At 38.1% G+C, this 15,529-nt stretch overlaps 2 protein-coding genes across 2 annotated transcripts in view; both read left to right on the plus strand.

The window, feature by feature from the left end:
- slc25a21 (solute carrier family 25 member 21) overlaps positions 1-15,529 on the plus strand; it is a 178,134-nt gene that overhangs the window by 139,174 nt on the left and 23,431 nt on the right. The gene's annotated exons all lie outside the window — the stretch shown is intronic.
- On the plus strand, positions 6,605-7,473 carry nkx2.9 (NK2 transcription factor related, locus 9; the record flags this gene model as incomplete). The annotated part of the gene is made up of 2 exons (XM_079833022.1): positions 6,605-6,755; positions 6,950-7,473. 2 exons carry the CDS (start codon positions 6,605-6,607, stop codon positions 7,471-7,473), a joined length of 675 nt encoding a protein of 224 aa, XP_079689148.1.

Consider the following 15,529-nt stretch of genomic DNA (forward strand, 5'->3'; position numbering starts at 1 on the left):
CTGCTCCTTGGACTTATGTTGTGGTACAGTAAGTTTATTCCTTATTCTGCCACTGTTGTAGCTCCAATGCACGCATGCCTACAAGATTCAAATGGATTCAGCTGGTCAAAAGAGGCTGAACATAAGCCGCTTTTCCACCACAGGAACTTCCCCCAGGAACTAGTAAGGACTTTGGGGAGGTACTCTGTGTGTTTCGAAAGCTCTGGGTAAAAGCTTCCCCCTCCAAAACGTCCCTGCTTGCGAGGTAGTACTTTCAGGGGTGGGACTTGGGCACTGACCATGCTGATTTCTTGAGTTTACGCAGCATTTTGATTGGTTGACATTTTATTTTAACCACCATTTTTAAAAGTCTGTTGTGGTGCGTGCAGTAAGAGTTGTTTGCTATTTGAATCAACAAGGGAGTTTAAAAAATATGACAGATGGACCGAGGTTCAGGCTTTATTAAACTTGTATGTGAAGGACGAAATTCAACTGGAAATGGAAAGTTGCACGCAGTCGTAGAGACCTCGATGGAAACGCAGACAGCAACAGTTCTGGGGGAAAACAAGTTCCTGGGAATAAGATTTCTGGGACAAATTGTTCAGGGTAATTTAGGTGGAAACGGGGCTATAGTTTGTCAAAGTTTTGGCATTATTCACACTACACACGATTGTCTTCACAGATGCTTCTGACTATGTTCTGGGAGCCATACTTTCCCAGGTCAGCCCGGATGGCATTGAACAAACTGTGGCTTTGCATCACATACACTGTCTACTGCTGAGCATAAATATGCCACGGTGGAAAAGGAAGCACTAGTATGCATGTGGGCCGTTGAGAGGTGGTGTACATACACTACATTGCCAAGTATTGGGACATCCCTCCATGATAGGTTCCTCCATGACACCCCTCCAACCGGGATAGGTTGCCACCTTTGCAATAAGTCCATTCGTAAAATTTCCTCACTACTAAATATTCCATGGTAAACTGTTAGTGGTGTTAAAACAAAGTGGAAGCAATTGGGAACAACAGCAACTCAGCCACGAAATGGTAGGCCACGTAAAATCACAGAGCGAGAAGTCACCAACTTTCTGCAGAGTCAATAGTTACAGACCTCCAAACTTTGTGTGGCCTTCAGATTAGCTGAAGAACCGTGTGTAGAAAGCTTCATGGAATGGGTTCCCATGGCCGAGCAGCTCCATCCAAGCCTTACATCACCAAGTGCAATGCAAAGCCTCGGATGCAGTGGTGTAAAGCATGTCGGAGCAGTGGAGACGTGTTCTCTGGAGTGATGAATCACGCTTCTCTGTCTGGCAATCCGATAGACGAGTCTGGGTTTGAAGGTTGCCAGGAGAACGGTACTTCTCTGACTGCATTGCAAGGGTAAAGTTTGTTGGAGGGGGGATTATGGTGTGGGGTTGTTTTTCAGGGGTTGGGCTTGGCCCCTTAGTTCCAGTGAAAGGAGCTCTTGATGCTTCAGCATACCAAGACATTTTGGACAATTTCATACTCCCAACTTTGTGGGAACAGTTCGGGGTTGGCGTCTTCCTGTTCCAACATGACTGCGCACCAGTGCACAAAGCAAGGTCCATAAACACATGGATGAGCAAGTTTGGTCTGGAGGAACTTGACTGGCCTACAGAGAGTCCTTTGGGATGAATAAGAGTGGAGACTGCGAGCCAGGCCTACTCGTGCAACATCAGTGAATGACCTCACAAATGCGCTTCTAGAAGAATGGTCAAAAATTCCCAAACACACTCCTAAACCTTGTGGAAATCCTTCCCAGCAGAGTTGAAGCTGTTATAGCTGCAAAGGGTGGGCTAACTCCATATTAAAACTTACGGATTAAGAATGTTATGCCATCAAAGTTAATGTGCATGTAAAGGCAGACGTCCCAAAACTTTTGGCAATATAGTGTATCTGTGGGGCTGCAGTTTCACTCAACGTACAGATCATCAGTCACTGACAACCCTGCTTACCACTAAGGGTGTTGCCCATGCTCGACTTTGTGTAGCAAGGTGGTCTGCAAGTCTTATGTCATTTTAATTTATTTCTCAGTTTCTCAAAATATTCCTGCTGATTATCTGTCTCTTTTGCCCTTACCTGCTTCTTCTGCTGATAATGCTGTTGCTCCAGCTCCTGCTGATGATGTTGATGAGTTTGTTATTTTTATCTGACGCAGGCTATAATTCTCTATCTGCTGCAGATCTTGATGCTCTAACCAAACTTTGTACATAGATTTCTAATGGGTAGCCTCCTTCACCCAAGGGACTGGACGTTGAATTTTTTGCTGTACTATAAACTGTGACTGGAACTGTCTGTCAACTTTGTCTTTTGGGGCTCACGACTGATTGCACCTGCTACTGTTCGATCTGTGTTGGTCTCCATAGTGCATGAAGGATATCAGAGAGAGGTAATAACCAAACAATGCCATTGTGATCTCTATTGATGGCCAGGGATGAATGCTTAGGTGCATGATGCTGTCCGCCCCTGCCTTGTGTGTCAGCTCAATGACAAAACTGTCAAGTCATGTCCTGCTCCTCTCCAGCTGGTGTCGCTGCCAGGTGGACCATGGCAGAAAGTAGCTGTAGATATAGTCAGGACATTTGACACTGCTTCCTCCAACTGCAGGTTTGCTATAACATGAATTGACTATTACAGCAAATGGCCTGAGATCTCCTTTACTCACACTGTCACTACAGATTCTGCGGTTTAGTTTCTGCCCTCAGTCTTTATCCGCCATGGAAATCTATTGAGTATAGTTACTGATAATGATGTTCAGTTTACATCTGCTGCTTTCTCTGCTTTTCTGGAAGGAAGGAATATTCGTCACCATCATTCCTCTTTCTTCCCTGGCAGCCAATGGTACTTTACAGAGGTTCAACCATTTACTCATGTAACGAAAGTAGGCAAGTAAGAGCTGTGTGTGTAAACCTCACTCTCCTGGCTTCAAGCAACTGATGCTAGCGACTGCAGACTTTAGTGTCCTTGTTAGCGTGCCTACCTCCCACGCTGGAGTCCCCGATTCAAATACCTCTTAAAGCGGCTCTAGTACACTCAAACACGCTGTCCAAATGGCCATCCAGCAACTTCAGCCATGGAAACCTGTGTAACTGACTTCTTGCAGGTGTACTTTGCCACTCCACATGCTGTAACTGGTACTTCAGAAGGCTGTTTACTTTGCCATCTGCTCCTGTGCACCCAGCAACTGACATGACTGTTCGCCTGAACGGTTACACGGCTGCAACACAAAATGAAAAAGTACTGATGCTAAAAAAAAAAAAGTACACAGGGTGCTCGCACTCCTTTTGTTTCCAGGAGGGGGATAAAGTGAGGGGAACCCCTTGCATGTTCCTAAGGGACACAGAAAGTTTACTGATCCTCTCACGTTTATTGAAAGCTCAAACGCTCATACCACTAGACCTAAACATTTATGTTCGGAAGTCCTGTTGGTTAAAAAGGACTATGTCACTTAATCTAATCTAATATTCTGTTCTTTTTTTAAAAAAAAAATGTTCATGAGTGACTTATATTGTTGACTCCTTGTTTTGAAAATTAAGTCTGAACTGTTGAGGTGTTTTGTCCTGACATAATATGTGTGTGTGTGTGAGTATTACAGAAGTGATGAGTCCAGGACATGGATGAAATTGCTACTCCTGTCTCATGTGCTTTATTGCTGTTTAATAATTCCTGACAAATACCACACCAACCATCATCAGAGAAGGGAAGTTATTTTGATTAAAGATTACTAGGGCACAAGCATTTAAAAAAATTATATTTACGGATAAATCATGTATAACAAATATTGCGATATTCTATATAAAAGTAAGAATGGTCGATTTTGTGGTGACTTTGAAGGAGAAGGTTATTAGAATACGTTTTAAAATGTACATTTCGTGTGACTTGAAAGTGCTCAATGTATTTATGTCTTAAATATAATCTTTTTTGTGTGGGTTTTATGTTGTTTGGTTTACTTTTTCCTTCAGCAGTGTTGAAAATGTTAGGTGGGGTTATGATTAGTAGTAATTGTAGTAATATGTAGTAATTGATTTTAGATGCATCTATAATAATTTTATATAATTTAAGTGTTAGATTGTTGGATTGGATTTGCTGTGTGTGCATGGGTTAGAAAGTAACAGTGGTGACACTTGATCCACAATTTAAAAAAAATCTTTAAATGAAAAAAAAAGATTTGCTATTTTTATTTCTGTACTGCTCCAAAGGTATTTCTTTCTAGGCGTATGTGTGCTCTGAATGAAGTCTGTTACAGGTTCCGTTTTGTCTTCTGATGTAATGATGTTCTTATTTTTTTTTAAATAATTCTTAAAGTTTTTTACACTTTTTCCAAGACAATTATCTGTATTAATCAAAGCAATCTGAGCAAACAAACAATTGAGAATATTGGGATATGCTGAAATTCAGAGCACAATCCCTGTTTGCAGTGTGTAAAGTGTTGCAGATGTTGTACAGATCGATACAGTGTTGTACAGAGTTTTAACATACAGCTAAATTATTTTAAATAAGATCTGATGAGAGTTTAATGTTTGTTTACCCCCAAGCTTTATTTAAATCCAATGAAACAATCTTTTTTTATCATTGTAATTTGTATTTATTTTTATGTATTGGTTGCTCTTCACGCGGAATTTGGAAATATTTATTTCTGTAGATGATTCTCTCATTCCCGTTGTCTGACTCCTTGGGTTTGAGAAGTCAAACAACAAGGGTAAATATTTGACACTGAAGAGCTCTTGGGTGTTTGAGAGTGCGCACTTTTCCTGAAGCATACTTCTATCTGTGGGTGTCTAATAGATTAAGGAGATACGAGAGGTCATTAGAAACTAAACTGTGTGCCTACACGGGTCTTTATTGATTCTCTGAGAGCGTGCGCCTTAATTTTAAGAGCTTGGCAAACATTTTAATTTACGTTATGCACTTTAACATCCAGGATGCAGCATTTCGCAGTTAGTAACCGGCTAACACTATTTAGAATTAAACCTGATAATAAAAATAATCAATAGCGTAAAATCTTTTTTTTTTTTTTACTGAGTGTTCGTCTCGTCCTTATTATTTTACCATCGGAAGATTTAGGAAAACTATAATATATTTTTTAAATTAAATTAAATCTTTTTTTTTTTTTTTAAAGACTTTGATTAATCAGCAGACTAGTTTTACGGAAACGAAAAGTCTTTTAATTCCGTTTGGAAACGCATAACTAATAATTCAGTATAGACATAAGCAGCTAGACGTGTAGCAGTAGATAGTTGCCCAGATCCCGTTCATCCCTATTCAAAACCATGACAACAAGAAACAAGCACGGATTTATTCGAGAAAGTTAAAGGACATTGTGCGGGGGCGTCAATCAAGCATTATTTCAGGACTGAACAAATGCAAAATCTTGACTGGAACAAATGCTTCCAACGGGTCTCGGACGCGGGGCTACATTTCCCTCTTTTGTTCCTGGTCGCTGGTTGGCATGTATTTGTGTTCCTTTTTTCGGCCGACCACCCAGGACGACTAGACGAGAACGGATACCCACTCTGTTTGGGAGGGTCTATGCAGTCACCCAGAGCGCGCTCTAAAACTAGGCAGTTTCAGGAATCATCCGAACTCAATGATATAGGCTATATGCCTCGTGCACTTACTGGTGAGGTGCAGAAGTAAGCAATAGTCCATAACGATATATTGCTGTTTCCTGGATATCTGGATCTTTTCTAAAAAATTAAAACAATTAAAAAAAAATGTAGGCCTATTCTATAGTTATCTCGGATTTTTTCGGAAGAAATAGCTTAAGTTAAATGGAACAGATATAAGTTCATAAATAAGAATATTGTAGTGTAACGTTGGATGTGAGTAGATGCCAGTTTTAAACAAACAACTAAGTTTTAATTTCATATCTCAAAAATGTATTTGCTGGAGGCACTTCTTTTTTTTTTTTTTTACAGTAGACTATACAAAGAGCAGGATACTTTTCCATTAGCCCACCTATATATATATATATATATATATATATATATATATATATATATATATATATATATATATATATATATATATATATAGGCTATATATATATCATGAAATATCGCCCTATATTTAACCCGTGTTTGTGCAATAACACCTGCAATAAACGGCATTACCCCAATAAACAAATTAGGAAAACCAACTCTGGGACGCTAATGGATCACTTTGTATGCAAATATCCGATATGTTATTTGAGCGGGGGAAAGAAGGGGGGGCTCTTGTTGTCACTTGCCACCCAAGACGTGATTCAGCCTCAACAATTACCATTATCTGTTTCCCACTTTTCACGAATTCGGACGAATCAGTAATGATGAAGAGTGTTACCCTCCATCATTGTGAAAGTAGCGGGCTATTCTTTGCCGAGTTCACACCTACCATTACAGGGATTTAAGTACACGAGTCATTGAGGTACTTAGAACCCATAAGGAGGAGAGGCCTCAAAGCAGCCACCAAGTGCTGTTTATATAAACACCGCGACATCAGTGTACACATTGTCACTTGGATGCGCGTCTTGAAAACGCACACATCACTTCAAAACTGCGCGACTGAGGATAGCTCTTCACGACCGAGACCCAGTCCTGGAACTAATAGCACTCCAGCGCTACAGATGGCTATTTCTAACAAGTTCAGTTTCACTGTGAGAAGTATTTTGGATCTGCCAGAAAATGACTCCGAGAGCATCGCGCACCATTCTCCAGTGGACACGTTTTCCGTCTCACCTTACTCGTCTTGGACTGAAAACGACAGAGGACATATATGTAAGTTCAATTTTAAGAAAATGTTTCAAATGCCCATCCTATTTATCATATCCTAGCATTAAAGTATATTTCAATTTGATTCGTTATACTTGTTACCATTTGGTAACTATACAGTACATAGGCCTACACGTTTGATTGTTTGTTTGTTTTTTCAGAGATGCATAAAGGCTAATCATCATCTCTTTTTTCTTTAGCGTCAGACGAGAGCAACCTTGAGGCTTCGCCAGACTCCACCGGGCCAGATGAGCTCTCAGTGGACACAGAGCATGAAAAGAGGAAGAAGCGACGCGTGTTATTCTCCAAGGCTCAGACTTATGAACTGGAGAGACGCTTTCGTGAGCAGCGCTACCTGTCCGCTCCGGAACGAGAGCAGCTCGCGCACCTGCTACGTCTCACGCCCACGCAGGTCAAGATCTGGTTCCAAAACCACAGATACAAAATGAAGAGAGCGCGGATAGAGTGCGCTCAGGACCTCAACCAGCCTCCGGTTTTGCGCAGGGTCGTGGTGCCCATTTTGGTCAGAGATGGCAAACCGTATCATAACTGCACTCTCGATGCAGAAAAAGGAAGCGGCATCGTTCCACCAACAGTACCATCCTCACCCTTCAGCGTTCAAGGTTTCCATCCCTTACAGCAACAGACGCCCTTTGCGCTTTTCCCGACATACCAGCACTTTACCAACACAGCGGCCTCCCATCACCACTTTTGTGTTTGGTGAGACTCACTTGACCACACGAACTATTTCGAGACTTTGGCTACCCCACAGGACAGCGCATGGATTCATTATGATTCAAGTTGTTTTTAATTACATAAAGTCTTAGTTCTATTAAAGTAGAAACTTTCAGCGTTGATAAGATAAAAAAATAAATAAATGCTGTTTGCACATATTATGTGGTCTATTTAGTTTTGTTTTGGCCAGTTGCGTTTTGCAAATTAATAGTGTATTAATTGATGTCATGTGTATAATTGCCTAGATAGTGTATTTTTGAAGTTTGTATTTTTTTAAAAGTTTATATATCAGTGAGAAAAATAAATGTTCTATGGTTTATACAGTGAAAATTGTAGTTATGATTTGAATGAAGTTGCATCATCTTACAATGTTACATGTTTTCGTTCTTTATTCTTCTATGTATTACAACAACAACAACAAAAAACCTGACAATAAAAAAAACTTTTTAGCAATGTATATTATGTTTGAATTGTCCATACAAATGATGTTTATATATTATATTAAATATTCTTTAAACATGAAATCATTAATCATAAATATTTTCAAATATTTGATTCCTTCTTTGGTTTTAGTAATTTTTGTCATTTGTTTAGTATAATTCGTTCACCTTTATGTTAATCCCCGCGATTGTTACATAGTGTTTGTATAAAAGATCTCCGAATGAACAGAAAAGAGTATGAGAATTAGCGCACAGCAAGAGGTGAGTGGCTTTTGTAATGTTAAGACGTCCACTTTCACCCAACAGAGCAAATAACCAGCTTAAAGAAAGAACCCTTATTTAAGACTCAACAGTAAACACCGAGGAAGAAATGTAAGACGTACAATGGATATTGATTCCGGAGTGATTCTGGAACTTCTGTTTTTTATGGTCTTTTTACTGGATACGAAATATGTATAGGCCTATGCCGCATTACAAGCGTTTTTGTTTGTTTTAAGCGTTTGATTTGAGTGGTGATTAAAGATCAGGTGACTAAATTAGAAAATTAAGTTGTTAAATGTTCTTAAAAATGTTTTACAACACACCCAAAACAATTAGCCTAACAGCAGCGGTTTGTGACAAATTGCACTGTGACTAGAAAGTTCATGCAACTCACTGCCTCCTCCATATTTTAAAAGGAGGTTATCATTGTAATATTAATGAAAGAGGCGTGTTTTCTCGTGCTTTCTCAATCCTGAGCTTGTCCCAATTAATTCAGCAACCCAGTTAGTATCATCCTTGTCACCTGGTCTTTTGTCCCCTCTCTCAGGCCACCTTGTACTACATATGGAGGGGACTGACCGTAGCGCTCTCTTCGCTACATCTTCCCCAAAACACTTTTTTGTGTCGTCCTCTGAAAGGACTATTGTGTGGCTCCCAAAAGGACCTAGACAAAATCCGCAGTGTCTCAATTCTCGTGATGTTTAATCAGTCCCGGGTGACAAATTTATGGGCTTTAACAAGACAATGGAGTTTTAAAAGTCGTTGGGTTTGGGGAGTGACAAAGACAGGCTTTTAGAGGTCTCCCCTGGTTTATGGCGAGACTTGGCAGCACCAACTTGGTAGTAACATAGTAAAACGCAACAATTACGTTTATGAAGTTGTGTTTTTCCTCGTAAGTAGCCTAGGCCTATTTGTTCCTTGATTTAAAATAGATCGCGTGATTCGACGAAACATTTAGATCCCAGCAAACATTGGTCCGACGGCAACGTCGTGTCCCTGGCCAAAAATAGTCGCGGTAGGACGGCATAAATCGGTAAAAGTATGTAACACAGAACATTCTTAAAAATGCACTCAGATACATTTGTACCTGTCTACAGTTCTCTCCGGTTGCATGTATAATAGTTACTTTGACTTTTAGCTATGTGTAGTTCAATATATACCCTGTTGTGAATCCGTCGTAAGAGGACGTCACTATGGTGACGTCTTTTACACGTGCATTTATAGTCCATGATGACCCTCTATGAAATCATTGTGAAATATGCAGAAGCTGCTTACACCTTGCATGGTTAATACTGCAATAATTAATTTAAGTGCCCCAAGTAGTTTTTAAGAGGTTGTGAATAGACGTCCACTGACGTCCCGTACACGTCCAGTCAAGACCCATAAAAAAAACCTTTATGAAATACAAGATTTAGCCTATATTTAATTTATTTTGAATATAGGCTAAATATATTTAAAATCACAAAGTGCTCTGTGTGGTGATTGTGAACCCACTGCATTTTAGTCATTATTTCAACCCGTTTTATGTATTCGTTGTTATTATTTTTATGGAATGTAGCCTATGCATATGTAAAACAGTAATATATCCTATAACCATTAAGTCTGACTTGAACTGTGCTGCCAAGATGTAGTAACAAAAGATATTAATAAATCTAGCGATATTTCAAAATCCCGCGATATTATAGATTATCTCGCGAGATAGCGTTCCGTTCTCCAGTTCCTGTCTACATTACAACCACGAGGAGAAGAGGACTTGCGGAGAGAGTTTGATATATTATTAAAAATCTACTGTTGGGTAAGTACATTTTGTAGTATTTGATAAATTTACTTGAGTTTTACTTGTTTAACATGAAGGAACCGAAAGAAATGAGGCCCACGTTGTCAACAGAGAATTACTTGAGTTTTGGCTAATTAGCTAGTAGGCTAAACGTTACTTTCAACTTAAACACGTTTAATTATACAGCACAAGTTATTACTGTAACCTATTAATGTAGCCTTTTGAGAGTTTCTTTCAGAAAGTAATGCTTCCATCCCCCACTAACACCCATTTAGAGCAGAACATCTTTTATAGAGTAAAATAAAATGTAATGCATGTTGATTACATTTTTCTTATGTTTAACTCATGATTCATTCATCTTGTTGCATGTTTTTATTTATTTTTTATTGAGCTGTGAGATCATTTTTGCAATACATTTTGAAAATAAGTGCATGTCATTTACCTCAAATTTTTCCTATTATTTTAAAAATAAATATATTCTCTTCCCTCAGATGCTGTGAAGAGGTGGACTCTGATTGAGATTGATGCAGCAATAGCAGAACACCTGAATCACTCTCCAGGAAGAGCTGTTGGTGATGGTTACAAAAAATTACAAACAAAATAACTACTTTAATGTGTTTAAGGGATATTCCCCCAAAAATGAAAATTGTTGTCATTTACTCACCCTCGTGTTTCAAACCTGTATACCTTTCTATGTTCTGCTGAACAAAAAGATGTCTAACCCTTGTTTAACCCTCTTAATTTGGGAATTAAGAGGGACTCCACAGACCCCAGGCAACAAAATGTAATTTTATAAACTATGTTTATTAATGTTTTTACTCAACATCTGTGCAGTTTTTGGAGAATTTATAATAATTGTTAAATTTATATAAATAAATTAAAACACAAAATCAGTTTATGTAAAATTCACTTTATAAAAGACCCAAAATTCTAACTTTCATTCGTGGGGATAACATGGATAATTTGACATTGTTTAGTGTAAGATTTTTGCCCATCCTTTGGAAAATACAGTTTTATAATAATAATAATAAAAAAAAGACTTTTACCAGTAAATGGCTGCAAAGCTCCACTATTTGCTTACTATGTGACTGACTGAAAGACATTTTTCACAAGTATCTTACAGTTGGATTCATATCTAAATGTTATGAAATCACAATTATAACAATTAAAATTAATTAATTTAGTCAAAGTTTAGTATTTTTTTTGTACTGAATTTTTTTTCAATGTTACATTATGATTAGAATCAAACCAGAGTCTTTAGAATTTATCATTTTATTTCAAACATCTGATTTTCTTATAATTCTACAAATTGAATGTACACTTCAGTTACTAACTGTAACAGAACAAAAATTTACAGAAATTAAGTTATTACATATTGAGTAAACAATACACAACATGAACATCAAAATGCTATGAACTGAACAGCAATAACAAATTGAACAAATATTCCTGTATGTGTGTGTTTGAGCATGATCATTTTGCATTGTGGATGTTTTATGCATTGTTGGAAGTGTGCCACTTCATTTCTGTATGCATGTTCTGTTGTTTTTGAGGATGAAATTTGTTCTAAGCAGCCTGAGTGTGACTTTTTTTTGTCACACGAACATAAAAACAGATATCAATCCAATTAATTGTTTTTATTTGTAGATTTAGAGAGTGTTGACAACCGTACAAAGTCTCATGCCATTTGCACAAAGGGAACTTTTTATTTGAGCAAACGTCCATTGGGGTCAGAAAAGACCCTTGAAGAATGTTTGTAACCAAGTAGTTCTCACCTCCCATTAACTACCATAATCATTTTTCCCTACAATGGTAGTTAATGGGAGGCGAGACCTGCTTGGTTACAAAAGAATTTTAAAACATCTTTGTGTTCAGCAGAACATAGAAATGTGGAATGTATAGGTTTGAAACGTGAGGGTGAGTAAATTAATTTAAATTTTTGGGTGAACTATCCCTTTATATAATGATAATTCAGTATTTTGTAATTGTTATTTTAGTTTGGTTAATGGATGTTAAACATTAATGAAAGAAGAATCTGTGGCTGTTCAAAAAAATAAAATGTTTTGCTAAATCAGAACATGCTTCTTTTTGCTTATGTCCACAAATGTGTTCTTGTTTGTGATGTACACGTGATTAAAACGTTTCATGGACGTTCAGGTCTGACTGGACCGATTTTGAACCTTTTTAGAACCTGTCAAAATGTGAAAACCAAGACATAATTGATTGCATTTTACGATGTTACACAATGGGTGTGTGATTATTTTATATACACACTTAAATTATGCAGCAACACATTTAAACATCCAGAAGACGACACATTTAAACATCCAGAAGACGACGCATTTAGACGTCCAGGGGCGCGCAGAAAAGACGTGGTATTCACGGCCAGATGACGTCGAAGACGTCCGTTCAACTTTCATTTTGGAACTATTTTTCAACCATGACGGGACGTGTCGGAGGGACGTCTTTTCAACGGTCATTAAACGTCATAATGTTTGCTGGGATACCTTTCACTTAATGCACTAAAATAAAAATTAAAATAAGCAACACTGAAATGTCTGTAACAAAAACGGATTATTTGAGCACACCAGATGGCTGAAACGAAAGTTTTTGTTTTATGTTTTGTTGATATTTTTTAAAACGCGATTAACAGTTGTTATCGCAATGTTTTTAAGAACTCGGAGAATCGCAGAGAGATTGTGTTGGCTAAAATAAACGATAAATACAAATGCAACATATGTCATTACACATGCGTTTTTATGCCTCCAGTTGGACTGTCAGACATCACTAGTTAACAATAAAGTGAAACAAGGGGGTAAAAGAGTGATATTCACCGTTTTAGTTGGCTGGCTAAGCGGTGCCACTCTGCCACCTTGAGGTTGAGGTTTACAGCTATGGAGGGATTGATCTGGGTTGCGTTTCCCAAAAGCATCATTAGCCAAGTTGCAGGTTCCGTCGTCATCAGCATAGTTAAACGAGTGTTTCCCGAGAAAAAACATAGTAGCCTACCAATGAACTACAGCAAACAGCATCGCAAAGTTGTGTGGTTGGAACTACAGCTCTTGACCTTTGGTTAGAAGCATAGTTTATTGTTTGCATGACACGTGGACTTAATACATTTTTATAGTGAGCAAAATGAGCAAGCTGACATTCAGTAAAATCTTTAATTTTGTCTAGAGATTTAAAGCACCGTTTTTGAAGAGTGCACATGTGCGTAGCGTGCTCGTATTGCTCAAGAGCCTATGATTGAATCTGAAAATAAAGCTAAATAACTGAGAAAATAAAGCTGCCTTTTCGTGCTCTTGGAATTATCGTAAATACGAGTTTCCTATAGGTGAAATGTGCACATGAACGCCCTCCCATTTGAATGTGATGAGCTGGTAATCACGACTTCAGAAGTGGGAATTCAAATTTCCGATAGCACGTGAAGGCAAGCATAAGTCTAGCATTAGTTCGATCTCAAGCTGATTATTAAAATAAGTTATTACTCCACCACCATTAGCCAACATGGTTTAACGACAAATTTTCGACAATACTGTTTCGGGAAACAGTCTTGACTAGATGATTTCTTCAACGAGGCATTGTAGGCCTATACTTGTTAAGCAGCGAGTTAGCCTACATCGTTGTACGGGAAACGCCGTAACTACCGTAGTAGCTACGATGCAGTTGAAGAAATCAACTAGGGTGAATCCGATATCGACCCTTAAATAGTGCACTATTTGGGGGGACAGCCATTTGTAGTGGTGTCCGAAACCAAAGTGGACTTTACTGCACCGCAATAACGAGTGTAGCCTACAGACAGTGTAGCCTACACACTAGCGCCTGTCTGAATTCACTCACTCGTTTTCATTCACTCCTTCAACTGTAGCCTATTAGTGGACTAAAGTAGGGAATAGTGATTGTCGATTTCGGATTCACGACTGTTTCCCAAAACTTTATTGTGGCAAATTTGTCGTTAACCCTCGTTCGCTAATGGTGGATGAGTAATAGCCTAACTTCTTTTAATGAATCCGTCGTCCTAATTAATGCTAGATTTCTTTAGCTATAAATTATGAACATGGCATCTGATGACTAATGCTGCCTTCACGTGCAATCGGAAATTAGATAATTCCCACTTCTGAAGTGATTACGAGCTCAGCATAGTATAGGCCTAACTCATTTCTCAACTTTGAATAGAGAAAAAATGAGTTAGGCATAGGCTACACTATGCTGAGCTCGTAATAGGCTCGTTCTACTAAAGCACGTACGCACATGCGCACTCTTTCAAAAATGGTTTTAAATCTCGAGACGTAAATTACATTTGTATGTAGTATGCGAAATAAAAGGATATATATTTTACTGAATATCAGCTTGCTTTTTTTTAGCTCAAGATAAGGATTTATTAATGTCTACTTTGCGACGCTGCTTGCGAATGTTGATGGGAACTATGGTTTCAAGAAACAGACTCGTTGAACTATGCTGACCATGCACGTCTAACAATGCTTTCGGGAAACGCACCCCTGTATTGGCTCAGAAGGAATATTGACATGCATGCCCCTAGCTCTCTCCCATGAGCGCTCTCTGTACAAACTGCATGGCTGTCACTCTCCAGTAGATGTCACAATAGCATCGTGGAGTCTAAAGTTTGCCTAACCTATAATCTGCTGTCAATATTTACTGCACCTGATGAGCGTCAATATCACTCCAGTCCCACCGTGAACAAACGTTAAATAAAACACATTAGGAAAAATATATAATATAATATAATATAATATAATATAATATAATATAATATAATATAATATAATATAATATAATATAGGCCTAATATAATATAATACAAAATAGTAGCCTAATATAAAACTCTTTATAACTAAATTACATATTTTCAAAGGCTAGCCTATATATTGAAAACGTAGGCTATAATAACCCGGGTAGCGCAGAATAAAACTCCGATTTGTCAATAGAAAAATAAGGCTATGTTAAAAACAACACAAATCGTACTACTAATTGCCGTTAATTAACCATGATAGCCGTACTCCAGTAGAGAGGTGCGAGCCTGATTAAGATAATTAAGAGAGCCTTTTGTAAACTGGATCAAGTAGGCCGAACACCTTGAAAGCAACGTTGGACGCCGCATAGTTTTGACATTAATTGTTATAATTGCACGCGCGATCTTCATCACTGCTGCACAAACTACGACCACCTGTGCTAACTTCAAACTAGAGAAATGCAGTTTCTGCTAGTTTAAGGAGGTTAACGTATTTACTTACAAGCTGACTATTACGATCGTTTTCACGAAATTTGAACACTGCCCAAAGATGTGAACGGTTAAAAAGAAATAAAGTGTTTCTCATAAAACTGTAAAAAGTTGCGAATTTGTTGTTGGCATTAAATAAAATTAAAACCACCCGACTTGGCACACTGGATGGGCTTCATTGATAGAGCGTTTTGTCTCGTCATTTGAAAATATTCAGGCTGTGACCACCAGAAGACGCTGTATTCCCTCGTGTTAAAGATTTTTTGAACTCAATAGTCTATGGTTTGTTATTCTGTATCATATTTATCATTTGGTCTCCTTTTGTATC

This window comes from Gobio gobio, assembly GCF_949357685.1.
Source record: "Gobio gobio genome assembly, chromosome: 13".
NCBI classification, from domain to species: domain Eukaryota; kingdom Metazoa; phylum Chordata; class Actinopteri; order Cypriniformes; family Gobionidae; genus Gobio; species Gobio gobio.